General features: G+C 40.1%; 1 protein-coding gene across 2 annotated transcripts in view; it reads right to left on the bottom strand.

The window, feature by feature from the left end:
* The window catches only part of LOC122811939 (zinc finger protein 692-like), a 427,256-nt gene that overhangs the window by 267,964 nt on the left and 134,542 nt on the right, over positions 1-24,750 (bottom strand). Inside the window, exons 2-3 of one of the 2 annotated variants that reach the window (XM_044084123.1) lie at positions 23,191-23,270; positions 14,019-14,208 (exon numbers count right to left, since the gene is read on the bottom strand). In XM_044084123.1, coding sequence (XP_043940058.1) covers positions 14,019-14,208; positions 23,191-23,270 — 270 coding nt within the window. Of the gene's footprint in view, positions 1-14,018; positions 14,209-23,190; positions 23,271-24,750 lie in introns of those variants that run through there. The other variant, XM_044084124.1, reaches the window with a different exon arrangement.

Raw genomic sequence — 24,750 nt, 5'->3', positions numbered from 1 at the left:
GTGAGACTGTTGATATGGTTTATTTTCATTGATATAAATGTAAAATTGCCCATGTCATATGTCCTATGCAATAAATGTTTTTTTTGTTAGTTAGTCCTTACAGCCCCTTTAACAGAGGTCCTGGCACCTGAAAGACAACTCACTCTAACCCTGGTTAGGCCTTGCAAGTGATGAGCCACTGTACCTGACAGTAGAGCACCCCCCCCCCCCAATCACTAAACCATTATTGCTGCTATAATTCAAAGTGAGAGTTGGAGGATTTTTGCTCAGGGTGGCTTTATGGGAGGTTTGTAGGAGGCAGACAAGTGTCCTGGTTTTCACCGAGATGTGGTCACTTTCAGAGCCTCCTACAAATAAGATTGCTTTATGGCCTCTGCACAAGACATTTTGGTGCAATTAGAAAAGAATTATGGAGGAGGTGTATGAAGCTCACATGTTAAGTGCATAGGTGGGATGGAAGCCTCTAGATTAGGTATTTATACTCCTCACAGATGGAATTAATAATGAGTTTGTAAGTTCATTATACTGTTTCAGAAAACCTAGTGCTGAGAGGCTGGCAGCAGAGGTGAAACTAGTATGTGGACCTTCCATCCTGAGCAATATTTAAGTGTTTAGATGTGTAAAGAAAATACAGTCAAGGGACAGGAACTTGTTAATGTGATCCAATAATGCTCACCATTATATGCATAAAGGATGAGACTAGCAGGAACTACAAAAGGCAAACTTAACAGTAAGGACAGGCAACTTAAGTCACCAAGTTTAAAAAACAGATTGGCTTGGTGAACATACTATATCCAGGACCCAAGGAATACAACGGAAGGGCGAATGTATTTAAACAGCTTGATAGGAAAGGATTCACAAAAATTAGACAGCAAACAAGGAGAGGGATATAATTATGTTGCCAAATCACCACAAGGGACAGACATGTACAAAGATTTTAAGATCAATTACAACAGGGTGCAGTTATCTAAATTAATACAGACTGAAAAAGCTCAGCTAAAGCAAAATAGATTCCAGCTAAAGCAGATGGACTGTCAAAGAACTTAAATGGATTTAAATGAAAAGTCTTCATTTATCTTTGTTGCTGAATGTATTGAGATACAACAAATTAACGGTCTGCCAAATTTGAACAAGGCCATATATTCAACATCTGCTTTTCAAACTTCTGCCCAGTAACAGTTGAGCTCGTGAGAGACTAATCATGCAGTGGAAGAGTCCTATATTCCAAACTGAAAAATGAATATTTCTGGTTTCTCCTACTGATCTACCAGAAGATTATTCATATATAGTTCTACTTGTACATTAGACTGAGGATATAGATGTAATGTCTGAATTCCTAGTCATCCACAAATTGCCTGAATTTCTAATATGCATATAGTAAACCACTGTCAGACATGTTAACATCAAGCATCCCTTGTCTGCAAACTTCTTGCAGTTCAGTCTGACACAGGTTATTTCAGGGAACTTGGTATAATCTGCCCACGAGATACAGGACTTTCCTGAAGTGAATTATATCTACCTATTCTGCTCCATGGTCAATCTGGAAATGGCTAGGCTAGTACCACCACCTCTTTAGGATCGTTATGCTATACACTACAGATGCCATAGCTTGTCACTATTTCTTCTGAGATGGCAAGCATGGCAAATCCATCCTCTCTTGCTCTTCAGATGCATCTTATTTCTATGGGACATTTACTCTTGAGAATTTGCTTTCTCAGCCAGAGAACTGTAAATTAATTGATTTCTTCATAGGTAGGTACTAGGCTAACTGCCCTAGGGCCCATACAAGCCTAGCCAAAAAATGTATCCTGGCTTTTGCCACCCAAGAAAATAATTTTCCTTTGCCCCTGTCGAGCAGAGCCACAGAAGTGATCCCTGGGGTGAATTTCCCCATTTCCCATCCAATAATCAAGATTTTTTCTTGAAGAGTGCTAATGAGGAGCTCTGTTTGACATAGATAGGTAGTCTGTTCCAGAGTATGGGAAGTCTCTGGGACAGGAATCTATCCCTCTAGCATGTTCTGTTTATTGTGGTGACAAGGTTTAGGTCCCTAGAGCGTGTAGCTCGGAGGGATTGGGATTTCTTTAAGTGGAGCATGTCCAACAGCTCTGGGTTTGACATAGCTTTGTATGTTAGGCAGAGATCGCCCTTGAGTAGGCGATATGCGATGGAGTAAAGCTGTAGTTTTTTTGAGACTGTCTGCATAGGGCATCTGTTTGAGGCCAGTAATCCTCTTTGTGAGGCATTTCTGTGGTCTTTCCAATTGTTGTTGAACTAAAGTAAAAATCATTGGCAAGGAAAACAAAAGTTAACTTGTCTATCCTTTCATTATAATGTCTTAGTAGCTGCATCTGCTTGTCTGATTCATTTTGACTTTACAGTATTAAATCCCTTTAACAGTACCAAGATAGTTCATTTTCATATTTCTGTCCAATATGCACATTTCTGAACACTTTTCAATTTAGTTTTGTCAAATGCTCATTTCTAGCACAGATTCAGCAAAATGGAGTAAAATTAAAACTTTTCCTGTCATGCTTAGAATCACACCTACTACAATGCAATCGGTATGGCCTATATCTTGGACTATTTCCTTGTTACACATCACCCCCCGCCCCCTCGCTTTTTTCATATCCATTACTTTTGCAGTGCACCTCTTATTTCTCACTTCTGCCTTATTGAAGTTGCATTTTACTTGCACACATTTTATTTGTTGGATGTTTTAGCTGAGCACTAGTAATGTCAGTATGTATACCTCCACGGGTTTTAAGATGAGTCAAGTCTTCAGCTCAGTAACATCTCCATTTACAGTCTCTCTGCAAGATGCAGGCTCTTTCAAATGTTCAGATAGCAACTTATTTCTGAGAAGAAAATTACTGAAGTTCTCCAAATGTTGTCACGGTCTTTCAGAGATTCACACTTTTATGGCTTCTTTTCCAGCAGTATACTAGAACAAAGTGTAGCAAATCTATTTAGATTTCAGATACACTTTGTGCTGAGGAACAAAATCAAACTGCTGGCTCCAAAGCTTTTATTTTTCTTCCAAATTCCCTCTGTCAAGGATATCCTGAGAGCCATATTTTCAACAAGAACTACACCTCTAATTCTAAACACAAACTCTTGATATTAAATTTATTTAATTAGAAAGACAACACAGTGGGTCAAACATGGCCAAGGTTTTTAATAAACAGCAAGCACGTTCATGTCAGGCATCGACGCTTCAGATCTTTCTGGAATACTTAGACTTCTGCAGGTTAAGGATTGATACATGCATTTTGTAACATTTACTGTGAAAGTGCTATCAGATGACATGAATAAGAGAGGAGGGAACACCACTTGCTGGCACACCATGTAGGCAGTTCCATGTGATGTCTATTGTAATGTATAGGTGACTAAACCTTTAAGGCAGGAAATGTGAGATTGTGGCTTACTGACAGAAGGAAAATGGGAGGAGTAACTTAAGAAGGAAATGAAGCACACAAAAGCAGCATCTCCCAAAAAAGTCAGACATCTCAGCAATGAGGATATTCCAGGAGTTTTTTCATAGAATGTCTAACATATCAGTAGGATAAACATTTATAACAAGCACTGCAGAACAGTAAGTGATACTAGTACAGAGGCCTCAATTAGCACTGCTTCTCTGTTCTTCCATTCTAAGTGATGGAACTAAGATGCGACAGTCCAGCCATGGCAGTTATAATCTGAACTGTGCCATCACAGTGCACTATGGGGAAGATTTAGCTTTAGAAGAAAGCAAGCTCTGATCAGGATGTCTGCCCCCAGAAAGACACTGAGGGTTACAAACAAGATTAGTAGTAGTGACTACTATCATCTGATGAATACAGGTCAACAATGTGTAGAAACTCAAGAAAAGAAAAAAAACAAACGTTTATTTTCCAGTAGTCGTCCTTTAACTCTTCCAAGCAAAGAGGAGAATCCATGAGAAGACATGCTGAAATGGCCTTAAGATATACCCTAACTGAGTAAGACCGACCAGAGGAAAAACTCATAACTCAAATACTTAAGAACCAGTGGTACATAATCTCTGATAGACCTCCATCTAGCCAGTAACTAAGGCCCTATCAAACTCCTCATCTTGTATGAGTAGGTCTGGTCTGAGGATGTGCTTCTTATGGAATTGGCCAAAGCCAATTACCACAAGGGAGAACCAGTGTTGCCTGGGCTAAAAGGGAGTCCCCACAATGATTTTTGGAGAGTCCCAAATCTTCAGAATTACATTGAGTACCAGTAAAAAAAAAAAAAAAAGTGTGGAAATGCATAAAGTAACATTTATGACTATGGGAATGACAATGCATCCATTTTCCAAGCCGCCTGCCAGGAACCCTGGAACAGAAAATTGTTCAGTTGTCAGTTTTAAAAGGCAAACTAATCCATTTGAGCTGTTCCCCACAAATGGAACAACTCCTGGAAGACGCTCATTAAATTTCCATTTATGAGGAATGAGGGTGTTCTACTCCTGCTCAACTTGTCTGCCACTATATTTTGCTCTAATGGAATGCAAGATGCTTGGAGGGTTATACAAGGCTTTAGTGCATCACAGCCAGACTGCAGTGAGGTATGATCTTGTACCACCCTGCTTATCTGTGTACCAAATTACTGTGGTGTTGTCAATCAGAAGAGGTTCAGGGAATCACAGATGGAGGATTTTAAGACATTGATCAAAGCAAACATCTGACATTGATGTGCTTTGGTCTGAGGAATTTGCAAAGGCCTTGCACCTTTACTCCCATTGAAACTGCTCCCCAAGCACAATCTGACACATCTGTATTTACAGATTGACTTGGGGTCTGAGGAGAAAAGGGGAGTCCTGGATTAAGGGACATTTCTGGTCTCAGCCACTACAGTTTTCTTTTTTAAACAAACCACTGATTTTCACATATGTAACCTGGAGAGTTAAATCATGAGAATCATAAAGGCCATGAACCCTAAAATTGAGACATTCTCTTACAGAAGACGGAGACCGACTGGAAACTCTCAGGAAAGTTTAAAGATAAAAATCCAGCATCTCCAGAGTAAAGAAAACCTTTTTATATGAAGAGTCTATAAGGCAACCCAGAAAAAATCCTGTCTGAATGGAGAATTTTTGCACATTTACCTGGAATCTCATTTTGGTAAGAGAAAACCCATGTTATGGACTCAATATTTGGGGAAACTACTCTGCAAAGGTAAGCAAATCATGTAAATAAGAAAATATCTGAATGCCATTGACTCTGCAAGGAGTTATATATAAAACGAGTTGTAGATAACCCAAAGGATAATGCAGAGAACTTGCAATGCGAACCAGATTCAGAGAAATTTAAAATTTCTTAAAGCCTGTGGTTATGTTAATGGGATACGCATCTTTAAGATCAAATGTCAATGTGACCCCTTCTACCTCTCTTGTGTAACAATGTCTGAAGGATCAGCATTTTGAACGTTAGTATTTTCAGATACAGACAGAGAAGGAAAGATCCAGGAATGGCCTCCATGAATGTTTCTGGTACCAGCAAAGGAACATTCTGCAACATAAGCCTTTGCCCCTTTGTTTCAAAGGCACTGGTTCTAGGACTCCCAGAGCGAGCTATTGATGAAAACCATGAGGAAACGACTGGTTCAGGGGATGGGGAAGAATTTCCCTGAAAGTTTTGTATCCACTGCCAATTGTAAACCCTCTTGAACCACGTTTAGCACCCAAAAGTTTGAAACAATCTTGCCAAAAAGAAATCCAAAGACAGTTTCTGGAACACACTGAGAGGGGCAGGAGCAGACGGCATAGAGGATAGAATGCTGGTACGGTCATTATAAAATATTTGACTCCCTTTTTTGGAAAGGATCCTTGTTTGTTGTTACTCTCCTGCCATCCTTTTTTGCTCCCTATTTGCCTTGTGTTGGCATACATTGCTTGTTTTGTTTTTTTAAAGGGGAAAAAAAAAAAAAAAAAAAAAAAAAAAGAGTTTGGGAGATATGTAAATGGGTGCTTGAAAAATCTCACTTCCTGAATTAACATTCCTCTCAGACTGTCTGAGGACAGGAGTAAAAGTGCCAAATAAAACCTTACGTAATGCAGAAATCAAAATGTTTTAGACTTTCAGTAAACTTTTGGTTCTGTCCCCACCGTATCTTCTGAAAACTGTAGCAGTGGCCCTAGGTACAGTATCTGCAAAATCATGCAAGCTCAAAGCATGTACAGATACTTGGGAATATTACAAATGGAATTCAGAAAGGAGCTATTCTCGGAAGGAAGTGAAAGAGTATGCCTCCAAACTGTCTGCACAAAACACAAGCTTCCACATGTGCCAGACTGCAACTTACAGGACCAAGAACCAGCATACTTCAAATCAGCTCACAGCACTCAAGATTAATAAATCTTGAGTACTTTGTACCCTCCAGAGGAAGGATTTCAAATGATTTAATTCTGACTGCTGATTTCCCTTCAGTGGACTGACTAATCAGCAGTCATAATGAAAGTGTGGGAGGGAAACAGCTTTGTAAAGCTGGCCAGTTGCTGTATCCTAGCCTAGGCAGGATACAATCCATATAGCCAAAAGGATACTGCAGCAGTGAGAATGAAACATTTGACAAAACCACTAGGTTGTTTCATGGTCAAGAAAAAAAAATGCCAGATTCCTAGGGGGACCATGGTAGTAAACAACTGGTAAAATATGCAAGTTGTAAGTAGTAACTTTCCCATAAAACACATTAAGGCACCTTAAACCTTACCCCAGTTTCCAAAAACAAAACATTTGCCACAGAAATACTAGTTTAAAATTAGTTAATTTTTTTACCAGAAAAGTGCGACATTCACATTAAAAATTCATGTGACAAGCATTAAAAACTTTTCCCTAATGTGTTAAATGGAAGTCTCCCGCCCACCCCACCAGTTCACTCACTAAAACAGTGTTAGCGGACCATGGATCCTCAAAAGCCTGCAGGAGAAGAAATGCTCTGAAGGGCTTAGCACTCAAACCTGAAATTTTAGTTCTCAGTTAGCAAAGCCAACAGTTTGGGCATGTGGAAGGTGCCATGAAAGCGTTGGAAGCTGGCCAGCTGAAGGATACAACCCCAATAGCTAAGGCTACTGCAGCAGTGATTTCTACACTGAACAGCTACCACCTCTTCTTGAGCATTTGAATCTGTAGAACATTCAGAGTATGGAGTCTTTGAAAAGTTACCAGTTTTGTCACCATAAAGGGATAAAGCTCCGATTACAACCAGGGTGACCACACCTCTACTAGCAATTCAAGCCCTTTGCTAAGGCCAGCTGCACATAATCCTCAAGGTCACCATAAAGAGCATATAAGGGAGGAGCTAAGAATAAAATTAGCTTCTCCATTCTATCGTATATGATGGCAAAACCACCAGTATCCAACCCTCACCCTGATGGGAAAAGATGGGCTGACAGGCTCTTCAAAGAGTAAAAGATGGGTTGAAGGGCTTCCCTTGAATGGAATGAATCAATGGGACACACTGGGGGCTGGCTTGATAGTCAAGGTAGAATGAGTCACCTGCTCCCCTCCTATAAAAAAAAAGTTGTGACCTGATGGGACAGGATGAACTTGATGCTAAGAAGGCAATGAAAAAAAAAAAAAAAAAAAAAAGTACAGTTTTGTACCTACCATAAATGTAGATGTTCGAGGATCTCCATTGCTGCAGTCCTTACATAAGGGTAGTCCGCTGTCCACAATCGGCCCGAATACCAAAGGGCTAGAACCGGCGTCGGTCATCGGCGCCAGAGACTGACGTCAGTACGTGCCAGTACAAATGCGCATGACCGACGCCATATACTCAGTCTTTCTTGCCTCAGACGCCAGAATGCAAAAAACACCACCCAAAACCCAACCTAAAAAGGGGGAAGGAGGGAGGGAAAATTGGACTGCAGCAATGGAGATCCTCTAACATCTACATTTATGGTAGGTACAAAACTGTACTATGTTCTTCGTCTCCCATTGCTGCAGTCCTTACATATGGGTAGAATCCCAGAGCAACAGAAAAAAGGGAGGCTGGCCAACTAAATAGCATTAGGAGCTGCTAACATGCCCTGTAAGATTGCAGTGGCAAACCCAGCCCTAGACCTAGAATAAAGAGGTAAATGATAATGCTTTGTAAAGGTATGTACAGAACTCCAAGTAGCTGCTTCTAGAATGTCTTTAGTAGCTACCCCTCTCAAAAAAGGGAGTAGAGGTGGCCGTAGCCCTAGTAGAATGAGGCCTGATCCCAACTGGAACATCCTTTCCATGATGAGAGTAACAAAAAGCAATACAATGGCCAATCCACTTAGAAATAGCTTGTTTCGAGACAGCTTTCCCTTGTGAAGTCAAAGCAAAAGAAACAAATAATTGTTGAGATCTTCTGAACTCTTTGGTTCTGCTCAAATAATACCTTAACTGCCTATGTACATCCAAAGAATGCAAAACTGTTTCCCCTTTATTTTGGGGGTTAGCATAAAAAGTAGGCAAATGTATAGATTGGTTCAATGCCACATTAGAAATCACTTTAGGCATAAAAGTAGGATTAGTACGTAAGGAAACTCTGTCATTGTGAAAAATCAGAAAAGGTTCCACTGCCATGAGGGCCTGTAATTCAGATACCCATCTAGCAGAAGTAACAGCCAACAAAAAAGCAGTCTTCCAAGACAACAACTTCAATTCAACTGTAGCTGCAGGTTCAAAAGGAGGCAGAGTCAGCTTTTCCAAAACAAAATTAAGATCCCAGGCAGGAGTAGGAGCTCTTCGTGGGGGTCTTATATTCTTTGCCCCTCTAAGAAACTGTTTAACCAATGGATGTGAAAACAAAGGAGGGTCACAATCATAGTGAGCAGAAATAGCTGCAGCATGCACTTTTACAGAAGGACAAACCCTTGTCCAATAATACAGTCAAATATTGCAATGTACAACTCAAATTAGGCAATTTGACATCAAAGCCATTAGCTGAACTCCAAAGAAAAAATCTCTTCCATTTAGCAGCATAAACCTTTAGAGTACTAGGTCGCCTGGCTTCCAAAATAACATCCAAAACTTGAGGGAGCTGAAGGCCCTCCTTTAAAACAGAATGCGCCAGGCTGTCAGGTGTAGGGATTGCACCCTGACATTGAGAAAATGATTGTTTTCCTGAGACAATAAGTGAGGAATCTGTGGTAATGGCCAAGGTGTCCCATGAATTAAGCTCCTCAACAGAGGGTACCAATGCTGACGAGGCCAATCCGGTGCTATAAGGATCATGCAAGGTTTGTCCCTCCTGACTTTCAACAGTACCTTTGGAAGAAGAGGCAAGGGAGGAAAAGCATACACGTGAAGGTTGCTCCAACTGAAGGATAGTGCATCTATTTTCCAGGCTGTTGGATGAAACAGCCTTATGCAAAACAGTGGCAGTTGGAAATTCAGAGGAGAAGCGAACAGATCTATGTCTGGAGTTCCCCAAGCCATGGTCAACTGAAGAAATACCTGAGGGTCCAACTTCCATTCGTGAGGATCCACAATCTGTCTGCTCAGAACATCTGCTAAAGAATTTTGTGCTCCTGGCAGAAACTGTGCTCGAAGAGTGATGTGCAGATTTAAAGCAGTTTCCCATAACAGCATTGCTTGTCTGCAAAGAGGGTAAGAATGAGTTCCCCCCTGCTTGTTGATGTACCACATGACAGTTGTGTTGTCTGTTCGAATCAACACCAGTCCTGGTTGAAGTAGGCCCTTGAATGCTTCCAAAGCAAATTGAACTGCCAGCATCTCTTTCATGTTGATATGCAAGTGAAGTAGCTCTGGGGGCCAAAGGTCTTGAATCCATTTTCCTGTGAAATGAGCTCCCCAGGCTGACAGAGGCGTCGGTCGTTAATATCTGACTTGCCTCTGGTTGGGTCACAGAGAGTCCCTTGTTTAGGTGACATTCCTGAGCCCACCACACAAATTCTTTCTGAATGCAAGGCAGAATCCGAATGACAGTGTCCAAATCGTGGCTGTGTTGAGTCCAAACGCTTTTGAGATACCATTGCAGCTTCCTCATATGCAGTTTGGCATTGGGAAGTACTAGAATGCAAGATGCCATGAACCCCAAGGCTTGAAGGACTGTCCTTGCAGTCAGCCTGGACATTACTGATAACTGTTGGAAGTATAGGTGAAGATTTCTTTGTTTGTCCGGGGTAAGAAATGCCATCTGAGCAGCTGTGTTCAGTCTTACACCCAGAAAACTGATCTCTTGTGAGGGTACTAGACTGGACTTTATTTCGTTCACAGAATACCCTAGGCAACTTAAAACTGTCATTACATACTGCAGATGTTGAAGAAGTTCGTGCTTGCCTTGAGCCAGAATCAGTCGTCCAGATAAGGATAAATTTGAATACCTTTTAGTCTGAGAAATGCTATTACTGGAGCCAGGACTTTTGTGAATACCCTGGGCGCAGTAGACAAGCCAAAGGGCAATGCAGAGAACTGATAATGCAAATTCCCATTCCGAAATCTCAGGAATTTCCTGCAACTGGGCCTGATAGGAATGTGAAGATAGGCTTCTTTGAGATCCAGAGTCACCATCCAGTGATCCTTGCCCAACATAGGTAACAGCTGTTGCAGTGTTAACATCTTGAATTTTGGAATTTCCAGAAAGGTGTTTAGAATGGACAAATCCAGAATTGGTCTCCAAGTATTTCCTTTCTTTGGCACTAAGAAAAGACGGGAATAAAATCCTGTGCCCCTTTCTGCAGAAGGTACTTCCTGTATTGCTCCCAACTGAAGCAGAGAAGAAATTTGTGCCCGTGCTTCCAGTCTTTGCTGACGAGGCACATCCGGCATACCTTTGAAAGGAGGGAATGTGTGAAAATAAAATTTGTAGCCTCGATTTATTATGTCCAATACCCATTTGTCTTGGGTAACCAAATGCAAATTCCTTTTGAAAAGTCCCAGTTTTCCTCCTAGAGGAGCTGCCAGCAAGGCAGAGTCCGGCAGCTGAAGACACAGGTCATTGGGTCTGTTTCCGAAAGGACTGACCCCTGCCCTCCCCAGCAGAAAGGGTAGAAGAACTCAAAGTCCTAGAAGTAACAGGGCCCTGAGAGGAAGCCCTACCTCTACCTCGCCTCGACCTGCCCCTAGATTGATAATCCGAAGAGGGGAAGACCATCCCTTAGCAGGCCAATTTCTACTGAACTTAGGGGGCTGAACCTGTAAAAAGTCCTTAACCGTCTGCATAGACTTAGCTTTTTCCTCCATTTTTTTTCAAAACTGACTCTACTGGAGGGCCAAAAAGAACATCAGATTGAAGAGGAGCATCCATAATTCGAGCCTTAACATGCTCTGACAAGGTCTGATCTTTAAGACAGGCATGCCTGCGAACAACTGAACTAGTAGCAGCCACCCTGGAAGAAGCCTGTAAAGCATCAAAACCACACTGCAAAGAATGCTTACCAACTTGGTCTGAAGCATGCACTAAATCCTGAAGCTCCTTACATTCAATACCTTCAGCTAAAGCATCTACTTTACATTTTAATTGGCCCAGCAAATAATTTTGATACCTGAGCATATGAAACTGACAATTCAAAGCTCTCATAGCCAAAGTAGAAGAGGTATACAGTTTTTACCCCACCTATCCAGGGCCCTAGCATCCTTGTCCAGAGGAACTGGATTCTTAACCACAGAAGCCCTAACACCTTTGGGGCCTTGAGTAATAGTTTCTGGATCAGCCCTAGGACTCTAAGTATTTGTGAGCTTCCGGAACCCTGTAGTATCTATCTGGTTTAACCGGGGCAGGAGGCAGAGAATCTGGGTTAAGGGCAGCCTCAGAAAATACATCCTGAACAACATCCAGTACAGGAGGAATAGCCAAGGGCCTATGTTGAGGCAAAAACAAGAATTCTCTTAGCCTTTTACGAGAATCAGAATAATCCTGGCCTTCCCATTTGAAATGTTCCCTCATGGAATGCAAAGTCTCAGAGAAAGAAAAATCTTCTGGAGGGGACGCAGAGGGAGTAGTATCCTCAGCCTCAGAATCAGAATAGGGAGGGAAATCCTGAAGTTCTTCCACAGAAGAATCTGACTCATTGGAAGACTGAACCAAACCCTCCAACTCTGTCTGTACCCTGGGCCTCTTCTCAGGGGGGGGCATAGAACCCCTAATTAAAGTTATCAAATCTTCAGCCATCTTTAACATGTGCTTCCTAGGAGCTGGACCCTGGGGACTAGCACCAACAGGGGCAGACTTAGACTTAGAATGGCCTTTGCTTTGAGAAGGAGGAGGCCTAACTACCCTATGAGGGGAGGGAACCACCGACATCTGAGAAGCACCCTCAGCCTGGCCTAACACAGGAGAAGCCACTTGTAGTAACAAAGGCTCCCCTTGAGACTCAGGTAAACTTTCAGAAGGAGCCGCTGAAGTATTCGGTGGTTCTACAGAACCGGCGTCCGGAGTGGACGACTCATCCTGTTTTGACCGCAGCCTTCTCTTTGCGTTTCTTAGAAGAACCAGGCATCGGAGAATCCGACGGCATGTTGTAATTACAACGTTTACCAAACACAAGCTTAGCACAGTCCAACCGACGTTTAATAGTACGCTTGTTAAAAGTAGCACAAAAGCGACACCCAACCACGTCCTGCTCAGGCCCTAAACAAGGAATACAGAGTGAATGGTAATCCCTATGAGGAATCTGTTTCCCACAAGAAATACCGTTATTAACTTTTTCTGACATCCGTTAATACTGAGGCAAGAAAAAGACAAAAGTGTCCCCAACGGGGTACTTAGCCCAACTTGGTCTCCGGTCTGAAACTCAAAAACCGACAATTCCAGAACGCCGAACGGCACTTGCAAAAGGCTGCTTCTGCTTAGGACCACGCGGCAAGAAAGACTGAGTATATGGCGTCGGTCATGCGCATTTGTACTGGCACGTACTGACGTCAGTCTCAGGCGCCGATGACCGATGCCGGTTCTAGCCCTTTGGTATTCGGGCTGATTGTGGACAGCGGACTACCCTTATGTAAGGACTGCAGCAATGGGAGACTAAGAACATCACAAAATTTTAACAGAAATCTACCCATTCCCCACGCCAGGGACACCAAGTATAAAGTTGAGTAATATATCTCAAAATATGTTCTATGGCACTGTGGCATGAAGTACTGACTGCAATACAGCCAAGCCAAGTTAATCAGCAACCCAGGCAGTGAAGGAGGCAATATGGAGCGGGGATAGTGAGTGACTAAACATTTCACCCATCTCTGAGGGAGGTAGACGGCCTTAATGTACCACTGCCATCTACTGGATAATATAACGGGAAATGCACTAGGAATAAAGCCCAAACTTGGAACATTTTTATTTTTTTACTTGGAAAGCAGTTATAATCAGTGGATTCAAATAAACATGTATTTTACACTAACTTTTTATTCTTCAAAAATGAATGGCTTCATTCTCCAATTTGTTTTCATAAAATCATAAAGAGGGGCAGGGCACAATTTCAAGGTAAAAATCAGGGATATTCCTGAAAAGTCTGAAAGCTATACTGCCAAGCAGTACTTGGAGAGGATTGACAATGTATGAGACAACACAGGCCCAGCCCTACTGCAGGCCTCTGCTTAGGTGAAGATGCCCAACACTTGGCTTGGAGGAGTTATAAAACACAATGTCAAGAGTAATGGTCTCTACTGGGTGGCTCTCAACCTCACCAATAACCTCGGACCTATAGCTAGAGTTAAAGTGAAGTAAAATTGCAGCAGAGGGACAGCCCCCCCCATACAGGGGGATATGGAGTAAGTTAATAGGGATGGGTAAAAGAAACAGCTGACTGACTAGGACAGGATTGATGTTTATCAGGAAGAAAATAAGCATTTCTCATTCCATATTCTGCCCTGCCCACCCACTTGTCATTCTCTCATTTCAAAGTTTCTCACTCTGCTTCAGACTAGTCAGGTTCTGCTCTCATTCTTGCTGAATCAGCAACTTGTATATACTGATCTCAGAAATTATTCATTTGCTGTGCCTTCTGGCCTAATCTGATTGAAAAAAGCCCATTTTGGGTTAGCCTGCACACACTTAACAAGGAAGATAAAATTTCACACCTGTCCAGAAGGAACTTGGCAAAGTCTGAGTGGAGGGAGAAGCCTGCCTTCTCTTTGATTGAACACCACTGATCCAGATGACTTCCAATCCGTATTCGGCATTTGCTCCTGCGAGCATCTAGTTCCTTCCGTTTCTGCTTTCGTATTTCATCAGACGCTCGTTTCTGGGAAGCTTCCAGATGTGTTGCCTCTACAGAAGTATTAAAAATTATTTTTAGTAAAATACAGTTTAATTTAGTGATTTGGAACATTTAAATATATAGGCGAGGATGGGCCTTCAATCATTACTCTAACTGCACTTCATTTTTGGATCTACATTTTGTACAGAAGGCCAAGCCATGTATCCTAGTCCTATGAAACCTCTCATAGGAATGACAGTGGGGTAGGAAACTAGTACAAAATAGTCTCAGGCAAGGCAAGTCACATCACCAGAACAGATCAGCATATTGCATCAGCATAAAAAGGAGTTCCCTTGCAACAATAAGTTTTAGACACTAGAAGCGACTAGTCTCAAAGCATACAAGTTAAGACAGAATCACTCACTGGATAAGTTTCCATGACCAAAGAATATAATTTTTTTTTTTTTTTGTGGAATTTTTTTGTTTCAAATTATTTCATTTACAAACTTCATCATATTTATCACACAGACCATATTTCTTTGATGCTCTTAATCTTCTGTTGGCTGGCCAGTTTTTAGAAACCTTGAAGTACCATCATTTCTAGATTTTATGCAGTAGGGCCATCCAAATACCAGACATAGTACAAAGTTTAAAACAGTAGTTACCGTTAGCCAAGTTATATTGAGCAATCTCCCCCATACATCTTCTCCAATCTCCTAAACCTCTCCTCCAAGATGACTCATTAAATGGTGCCAGTGATTCCAGTACCTCAGCTTACTTACTATTCTCTTCCCATTTGAATTGTCCCAGACCCTCCACTTTTGCTTATGATGTGAATGCTTTTGTGTTTTACCAATTCCTCTTCAATTTTAATGTCCAATAAAGATCCTTTACGGAGGTATTGATTCTGAATTCTGTGTTTTTGTAATAGTCTATCAGTAGCAAGAATACCAAGCAGCCACCCGTTTAAATGAGACAGAAGTGTTGATATCCTAAATATAATAGGATTGAGCTTTTAGTTGGATATTCCTCTTGCCATCCCCATAAAAAAAAAAATCTGTCAACTCTTAATTTTATGCCTCTGTTCCATCTATCCCAAAACATGAGTACCCGATCCCCCTTAATCCACATCTGTAACAGTCTCCACTTACCACTGGGAACATTTTGTTTACCTATCCGGGTATATAAAAACTACTTGTAGAAGTAATTCCATACAAACCTACAACATTTTCTAGTCTTGGTAGCAAATCCAGAAGCTAAACCAATTCTTTCCCAGTTCTTTTGTGTAAGCTCTATGTTATGTTTCTCGTCAATATGTCCCTTGTTTTGATCCTTTTATATTTGCCTACTATGGCATGATAAAGCCTGCTTAATAATCCTTTATGCCTTGCCTCCACTGTTAGATAACAGCTGAACAGTGGTTTCTTCTCATGATAAAGAAGGCAAAAATATTTTAATACACTGTACGGCTCCCCATTAAAGATTCTACATAATGTGAGATCATCCTCAAGTTTAAACTCTTGCCAATTTAATGTGCTTTGTGCTCCATGTATTTGTTCTTAGAAAGATGTCCTCTGATTTGCCCACAAATCCTTTGAGGCCAAATTCCCCAAATTTGAAAATACCTCAAACCAAGAAGGTTTTACCTCAGAACTCCAGTCTTGTAGCTCTGGGTCTTAATGCTCTATATTTATATCCACCTTAGTTTTGTTTTTTTGGGGGTGATTCTTGTACCCAAATATCTATTTTGCTAGCCAATTCATCCTCTCCCAAAGCTTTTAACATAGTCTTTTCCCATATTGCCCTGTATACAGTATACCAGTCTCAGTGATCCCACAATGATATTTCTGCAAATGTGGGGCTGCCCAACTTCCCTGTACAATTGGTAAAAAATCACCTCTTCCAAACAGGTGGATATTTCCCATTCTAAACATGTTTCAAAGTCATCCTTCTGAGCCTATCCCACAAGATCTTAGAAGCATAATCAATGGGACAACAAACATTTTAATCATTTCTATTCACTGGTCCAAAGCCATTTGTTATACATCCTGATCTTTTCCTCCACCTAACTCCAGGTTTCCCTCGTATCCTCCCTAACATCCGCAGAAAGCCAAATATACAAGTATTTGAGAGTATTACAAACCCACGACTGAGATAATGCTAGTGTCAAATCCCAAGATGAGGTACAACTTATACGGATTGCCTTTGCTTTTACTTCATTTAATATTTTAGGGGAATTCTCTAAAATAACCAGTTATAAGGTAAATGGATTCCAAAGATCCAGTTTAGTGAGGTATAATATAAGCACGTAGGGCTAATTTTTCTTCAGTATCACCCTACACCCATCCCCCAACCATGGATTGCCTGATCTTTAATGCCAAAGGCTGCAAGTGACAGTGGACACCATTATTCATACAGGCAGCTGTATACAACCTCCTCTAAAAATATTGCATTCACCATCTCAGTGGAGCCTGAAAAGACTTCATTCACCTGCCTGAGGAAGCCAGTTGGAAAATTCATCCTATTTACGACTTCCACAAATACTCCCAATGTATTTGATCAAATGCTCTGTGTCAAGAGCAAGCAATACTAATCATTGGTTCTTTTTCTATGGTTCTTCCAGTATCAGATTGGTTTTGAGAATGTTATTAAATGTTTCCTGGTGCTTTACAAACCTACATTGATCATCCTTTAATTTCTACCAATATTCCACTCATTCTTGTTGCTAGCATAGATGTAAATATTATCAGGATTTAGTATTATGGCCTAAATAGAATTTGGACTACTAAGGTCTTTATCATCCTCCAAGATTACCGAGATCACCGCTTGCTTCCACAAATATGGGATTTCGAAAATTAAGTTAGTCTTAAAGTATAACACTTGATCGTAGTGTTTCTGATGTGTTTAACTGGGATTCCATCAAAACCTGTCATTTTTCTTAATGCCAGTCTATCCACATGCTGTTCCATTTTTTTGTTATTGTCCCTGTTAAATCATTCACCATTTGCTCAGTAAGTTGAGGTATTCCCAAGTCTGTCAAGAAACATTCCACTTTCTCCCCCAAATGACTCATCTCACTTCTTATATAGCTTTTCAGAAGTTAATTTCTTATCCTAGCAACAAAATGTGAGTTAAAAATACTTCTACTTCTTACAGAGGTTTACTAGCTAAGTACTTCTGGTATTTGGGAGCGGAGACCTGAAAATTGTACCTCAACTGCCAAAAGGCTTCTGCCTCAAGGATATTTCCCAATTCCTTTTCCAGCCTTCCTCCATTTCTTTTAGCTGTGTTAGTTCTGCCAGTGATGTTTCCTCTCGCAGTTTTCCAAGCTGTCACAATCTGATCTTTCCAGTTTTCTCCACCTCTCCCAGTCCAACTTCTCCTGCTCTACTGCTACTTTTCACTTGTAACTTCACATTATCCCAATCTGCAACATTTAAGTTGTCCATATCCCATACAGCCTGTAAAATTTCCTTAAAAAGTAATAAGGAGCGGAGTTGAGCTTTTTCTTAACTCTAACCACCCCATTTGAAATCTCCAGGGTTTCAATGTGATCTCCGGTTCTGGGCACTAATTCTAACTGGGAGTTTCCATCTGCCCTATAAACTATTAGTTTTCCTTAGTAACATAAAACCTAACTGAGAATAGGTGTTTAACTGCTCAAATCTATAGATAAATGCTCTCACCCATTCCTCGTATTTTCTCCTGCATCAGAGAACCAATACTGCCTCATGAACATTGAGAATATCTTATCCTTGTGCATCAGGATCTTTTGTTGTGAGCCACTAGATACATCCTTCGTGGTGGTAATCATATTCCAGTCACTTCCAACAATAACCACCCCATGAATGAATGCAATCATGTCTGTTAACAATTCTCCCTTACTTATTTTGGGAGTAAAAAAAAAAATCCTTACAATTATTCTTAATCTCCCCCACTATCGTCTCGTTAAATACCTATCCTGTGGTACTGCCTTCAATTTCCATCATAGAACTAAGACTCAAAACGTAGTACCACTTTTTTCTACCTTTAAATCATGATGGAATAGTACCCAGTCTTACAGCCCTTTAAAATCTCTATATGTTCACTTCTAAGTGTGCCTTCTGAAGGCATACATTATCCTTGCCCCCCTTCCTTATATAATCCAAGATCTTATCCCGTTTCACTATCTGTGAGGCTGTTTATATTCCATGCAAGTATTCGCAACATCAAGCTATAATTCTAGCTATGTTCTGCACCATTTATTAAAGATGTATGTGTGAATGGCAATCACACTTTTTCACCAAGTCTGCAAACTACTCGCATTTCCAAGTGCATCCACACATTTTCTGGTGCAATTTAGTACATATTTAAACAAAAACATACATAAAGGTCATTTCTTTTACATGTCATATGAGCACCTGCTCTGACCCGGCACTACAAAGCACTATAAATCACTCTGCAACAGTTCTTCCCTGCATATACTAGTTATTCAACCCCCTTCATATTTTTCATCTTTATCAAATTTTCCCATTAAAAGCACCCTGTGTTTAAATAATGGCATTTTTTACTATACTGTCTTACCACGTTTATGCCAAATTAAATATGGCATCAGCGGTCCTTTCCATTAAATGTCTTGTACTAATTCCCAAGAGAATACTTTCTACATTTTGTTTTTACTTGAACCCATGCCTCAGCCTTTGCATTGATTTGATAACTCATTCCTTTAAGTTTACTACTGTCTCAGCATCTAGAAGAACGGTCTTGTATACCATCGCCATGTTGGATAGAAAAACAACAAGAGAAAACAAACAGCTCAATATCCAAATTTGGCCACATGATCCTCAAACTCTTCCACTATCCCTGTGTTTCAGTTCTCATTTTCTTAGTGTTCTGTTCCAACCCCCTCCCCCCTTTTCTAATCTTCCAATCTATTTAAACAATAAAGGTTTGTATGGCAAGTGCTCTCTGCCCTACAGAAAACAGCCTACCCTTTCCATTCTCTTCCACTGTGTTGCCCGATTGCTCTGACAGCAAACAAAACTGCTGGAAGTCATTTAGTTTCTGCTTGGCTTTTTGTACATCTTGATATACCTTAAATACAGATGGAAAAACAGATGCTGAGTAAAACAGCTTAAAAATGCAAGTTTAACGGTCTGCAGGATTTGTACAAGGGAGTAAATTTGTCCGAGTCTCTAATAATCCTCATCCACAAAGACTAACCTCATCTTGAAGTGTTTTACCTTTTAGCCATAGTTCCCCAAAGAGCCTCTTACATTGACTCCAGTTTTAGGATTATTGGTTGGGGATATTTAATGCCGCTCATGTGCATGACCAATGTGCTCTCACAATATTGATATCCTCCTTTGGTATTTCAGGCTAAAGATTTAACTGCTCCTAGATGAAGGCCCTACAGTTTCCTCCTGCACTTCCCCAAGGTACATTACCCTCACATTATCACATTTTGCCCAATCCTCCAATTTTGATCAGTTTTTTTTTTTTTTAAACTCTCAAGTCCTCTCCAGTGCTCAATTCCCTTCTCTTTCAGTTGGACTACATAAAAAAAAAAAAAAGAGTGGGCTGACAAGGCACACACCACCTCCAAGTCTTCTGTCAGTTTTCTATATGTATTCAGCAAATGTACTGTTCATTTTAGGACTTCGAGACACTCTCAAATATATCTTTTATATCAGCCATTTATTCACTCAAGAGCTCTATCTGGTCACCCCATGAGTTTCTAGTGTCAGCAGAGCTAGTTAGGCCATAGAAACTAGCCTGAGCAGCCAAGTGCTCCAGATTATGCAGAATGCTCCACATTTAAAGGCTCTTAGGTGCTTTTCCGCTGTTCCACACCGAACAGTGATGGCGCTGGTTTGTGTGCTCTTATACCACAAATAAAGCTAATTGGAATTGAGGTATATGAGCCAATCAACACAATTTCTAAGCAAAGCAAGCCAATGAGGTAAGAAAGAAATCAGCCAATCACTACAGGGCTTTTCCTTAACACAGCCGATAGTAACATCACAATGGGGTTTCATGCCACTGCGAAACCTTGAAAAATGGTTATAGTAAAACACTTATTCTGCCGTTTACTTTTGGAACATGCTTCTTTTGCTGGAGGAATGGGAGAACTGGAGTGTAGTTAGTACATCAGGACAGTGGCACTTCTGCTGGGCTGGTTTGGAAGTTTTGTGGAGTTTGCCTGCCTTCCTTTTGTGTTTTTGTACCACAGTTAATGGCATTTACAGCTGCCTTGCCTACCTCTTTTTCTTGAGTTGGTGCAGGTTATAATGGGTCAGTAATGGTAGACACCAATTTTATACTTTTGTCTTACTGGAAGGTAATGAAATATAGGTTTTTGCCAAGTCTGTTCTATTTTGAATTTGATTATGGTCATTAATGCAGACTGGAGATTTATGCTAGCTATTAAGATAATGTATATTTATGCAAAACCTGTTTGTTGTGTTAACTTTTATAGGCTTTGTGGTGCATTGTAAAAGTCATACAATGTAGGTGGATGCAAAAGACTTCTTCCTTGATGAATCTTTGAGGGTTGCAGCATGTTAGTAATGCCAAACATTAGAGTTTCATGCCTTGCAGTTATTTAACAAAATGTAGGTCTATGCAAAACATTCCATTTACTTTCACTGCAGTCAGTTATGCCAGATGAGAGATTCATGCTGATTAACCACACCCTATCTAAATAATGTGATATGAAACCTCTTGGTTGTTTTAACTTTTAAACAACTTTAGGGCAGTGTTGTCTGAAGGCTTCTATTCTAAATGTAGATTTATACAAACCATTTTGTATTACTTTTGTACTCTTGTCATGGTGATGTCCGTTTAAAGAGATTAATGTGTTCAGACAATGTATTTTGATGGAAAATCCTGTTGCTGTTTTAACTTAAGGGAAAAATGCAGTCTGTCAGTAATGCCTACTTAGAGGTTCATACCTATTATTCAGGCAATGTAAGCTGGTGAAAGTCTTCATTTTAAAAGGATAGTGGTGTTGAAATGCCAAACTATAATTTCATGGTTATCATTGTTCAGAGACTATAGACCAATACCTGTGCTATTTTTTTTTTTTTTAAAAATCAAACTGTAGTCTTAGTAAACACTGGAGTTGCAGTTTCATTGCTCATTAAATGTAGGTTGATGCAAAAACCTGTTTTTGAATGAATTACAGTAGCAAATTGCTGTTCCATTTTGGTTTGAGTTTACTGTTTCTAAACTTGTCCATTTGTTACATTTCATAATGCTGCATTTTCTGCCCTTAACACGGAGGTCATCACTGCTATTTGTGGTTGTGGACTTGTGTAATTAGATGTGCTGTGGTATAATATTGCAGGTAATTTGGTAAACAGTGTTGCAACAGACTGACCATTTTACTCATGCAGAATTTTATTTCAGTTGATCTATAGAGTAGCTGTTTTTCTCAATGTACAGGTGAAGACATTTGAAGTTTTAGGGGTGCTATGCAGTATGCAGAACATTTTGTGATCTAGTCTTGACCAGTTATATACAGCAGCATACAATAAGGAGTGTGCATCTAGAGTACATTAAATACATATGTCCATAGATATAGTGCAATGTACAGATGTAGAATTGTTTGCAGCGTGAAACATAGCAGGATAGTGTTTAGCAAACATTTAGAGCAATGCAATACTGTAGGAAATTGTATTTATGGGCAGTTGTATAGTAGTAGTTTAAATTTTAGTTTGATACTCTCTAGTAGTTCTCTTTTGTATTTGGTTATTTATGGTACTGTACATTATAAACAAGCTTGATTTAAAATTACAAGTTGTGTTTTTTATAGAATTTTTAGAAATGTATAGCGTTAATTTTTGGCTATGTACTTTAACTTCATGCTTTTGTTTGAAAGCCCACTTCAACCAGGCGCCATGGAAATGGTACATTTTCGAGTTGTGTGAAAATAGGGGGTTCCACATTTTGGCTGTTTTGTCACACATTAGGCTGTGTGTTCCACACTGGCTTCTTAAGAGGTTGAGAGCTATGAAACTAGAGAGTCTAACTTCTATTTTTGTGCCACTCTTCCTGCTATTTCTCCCTCTCATCATTGGACCTCTCATCTTTATCATACGTACTATACTAGGTGCAGGAGTACTGGGGAAATCGTTAAACCAGTCTTTTCTAGTGGAGCTATGAAGCAATTGTCTTAGCTGCTCAGTGCTATTACCAAAAGTCCCAAAGAACAGACTTGTTCTTTCTGACAGATACAATGCTACAGGATACCCATAACACAGCAGTCACATTGACCTTTCACCATTTACTGCCTCTATAATGCTGAACCTTGTGACAGTCCTGTATTGATCAGCAGGAGGCTAGAGTCTCAAGCCATATCCTGCCCTCTGAATACAGTCAGACAAGTAATGTCAAGACTCGGCCACATATCTGATTAGAAAGGATAGTCACATGGCAGTCCAGTACCAAATGTTTTAATGAACTTCAGACACAAAGCTCCTCTAACCACTCCAAAGTTTTTTGATAATTTAGCTTGTTCAAGGCAATGCCACTATCACTGATTTTATCAATTCATGTGCAAGTCAACGAGGATACTAAACTACAGCCATCACTTATTCCAAAACCTTTGCCAGGGGAGGCAGTACAGACAGTAACATGCTTCTGTAGATGTCACAACCAAGATCTCAATGAAGACATGGCTTCTGCAAGCTGCCTGGAATTGAGAGTGCAGAAGCAAAATATAACCAGGTAAAAATTATTTAATCCATAAAAACACTTCCTCACTAGGGCAGAACCTAAATATGCATACACTGAGTTCCATATCCTTTAGTGCAGTCACAATGGTGGTATACTCCCCTGACCCTAAATATCACCACAGGTATACATCTAGTAACTGTACAGAAACACAGGGAGAGTCTTCCTCAGAAAGATAATCTGAGGCTGCCCAGTGGTATAATTTGCAGTAAACATCACAAAGCATATAATGGAGGAGATGCAGGATACAGTTTTGCTCACTATGCTTTGGTCATACCTTAAGGACAGTGGAATTACTCATCTATATCAGAAATATAAATATAGAAACATTTTGTCACCTTTGTTATTCAAGCCATGTGTTGTATTTGATGTACGCCCAAGACGTTTGGTCTCCGTTTTCACATTTTCACTCTTTCTCCTACAATTAGAAATAGCACAGAATTTTAACTATGACATCCTGTAAAACTGCACAATTATATTCAAAACTTAAGTCTTTATACAATATTGCTGCATCATTTCACTGGTAGGCAGGGTGGGAATTTCAAGCAAGACCACTCATCTATGGCAGGTGGGCTCTATATTTATTTTATTTTTTTTAAACTAGAACATTCATCTGGGCATCATCCATTTACAATGGAAACTTAGGGAGCAACAGTTGGTGCAATTTTCCTGGAAATGAAATTCTGATAAAGGTTTTCTTCCTTGCTTCCTCAAAGCTTTGACACTAAGCAACCTCCAAAAACAAGACTCATGCCTCAGAAAAAGCCCTCTTGAATCAGTTCACTTACCCAGTCCACAAATGAACAAACTGAAAGTTGCACAGATTAGATAGACAGACAAATCTACAGGCAATGAAAGAAGGTATTAAAAAATGCTCAGAGGCAGCACTGTATACATTAAATGTTAAAATGGCTAATCCCTTCTGGCAGAACTTGCAGGTGTCATTTCCAAGTTTAATGAGCAATACTGTGGAATGACAGAACTGTATGCCTATCAAAAGTACCTTTTACAAATGACAAACTTTCTTGGTTTTGCTTTACAAGATGGTTGCACACTGATCAACAGCTTAATTTCAACTTTCCCAGAGTGAAAAAGAGAAACTGATAGCAAAACTGTCAGAATTACAGGCCCCTGTCTAAAATTCAGTTACTGGCTAGTAAGTACACTACCTGGCTGCCTGTAAAGAAACTAAAAGCAGTTCAAGCTCCAGCTTTGTTAGAGGATTTCAAGCAATTTAGAAAAAAAAAATAAAATGTGTTCAGAACTGCTTAAAATAAATAAAATACTGAAGGAGTAGACAAGATAAAATAAAAACAAAAGGCTGGAAAAAAATGGAAACTTTAAAAAGCTACTCAGATGAACTGAACTCCAATAATCAGACAGCAAAATGAAAAGGCTGACTGTCAGATGGCTCAAGAAGAGCCATTTCAAAGAGAAAACATTTTTGCCATACTAGAGAAACTAGAAGGAACAGACTATTAACTTTGGGAAAGCAAAATAAGTGACTGGTATTCCACAGTAGGATTTGTTAACTGAAAGGGCATGTTATGTGTATGCTCCAAACCTGGTCATGAGAAAGCAGGCAAGACCTGTACTAGTAAAGATGCAATCAGCAGAAAGAGTTGATCCTGACAGAACTATGGCAAAAGGGAAAGTATTCAAAACTGGAGACACTGTTTTGGGGGGAAATGATTCATTGTACACCACACTAAAGAGAAGCAAATTTAGCTGAACGATCAGGGAACGTCAGGAGAAGGTGAGAAGCAAATTTAGCTGAACGATCAGGGAACGTCAGGAGAAGGTGTGAAATTCAAGCTGCTGTACCCAGTTGCCTTCAGAATATTTTTTTCTCTGGAAAATTTATTTTTATGCAGAATAGGCTTATCCACAAAAGTGGG

The sequence above is a fragment of the Protopterus annectens genome, chromosome 9.part0, assembly GCF_019279795.1.
Source record: "Protopterus annectens isolate FY-2018-M chromosome 9.part0, PAN1.0, whole genome shotgun sequence".
In the NCBI taxonomy this organism is placed as follows: Eukaryota; Metazoa; Chordata; order Ceratodontiformes; family Protopteridae; genus Protopterus; species Protopterus annectens.
The sequence above is the reverse complement of the archived record's forward strand: the minus strand, read 5'-3'. Positions and strand labels throughout refer to the sequence as shown.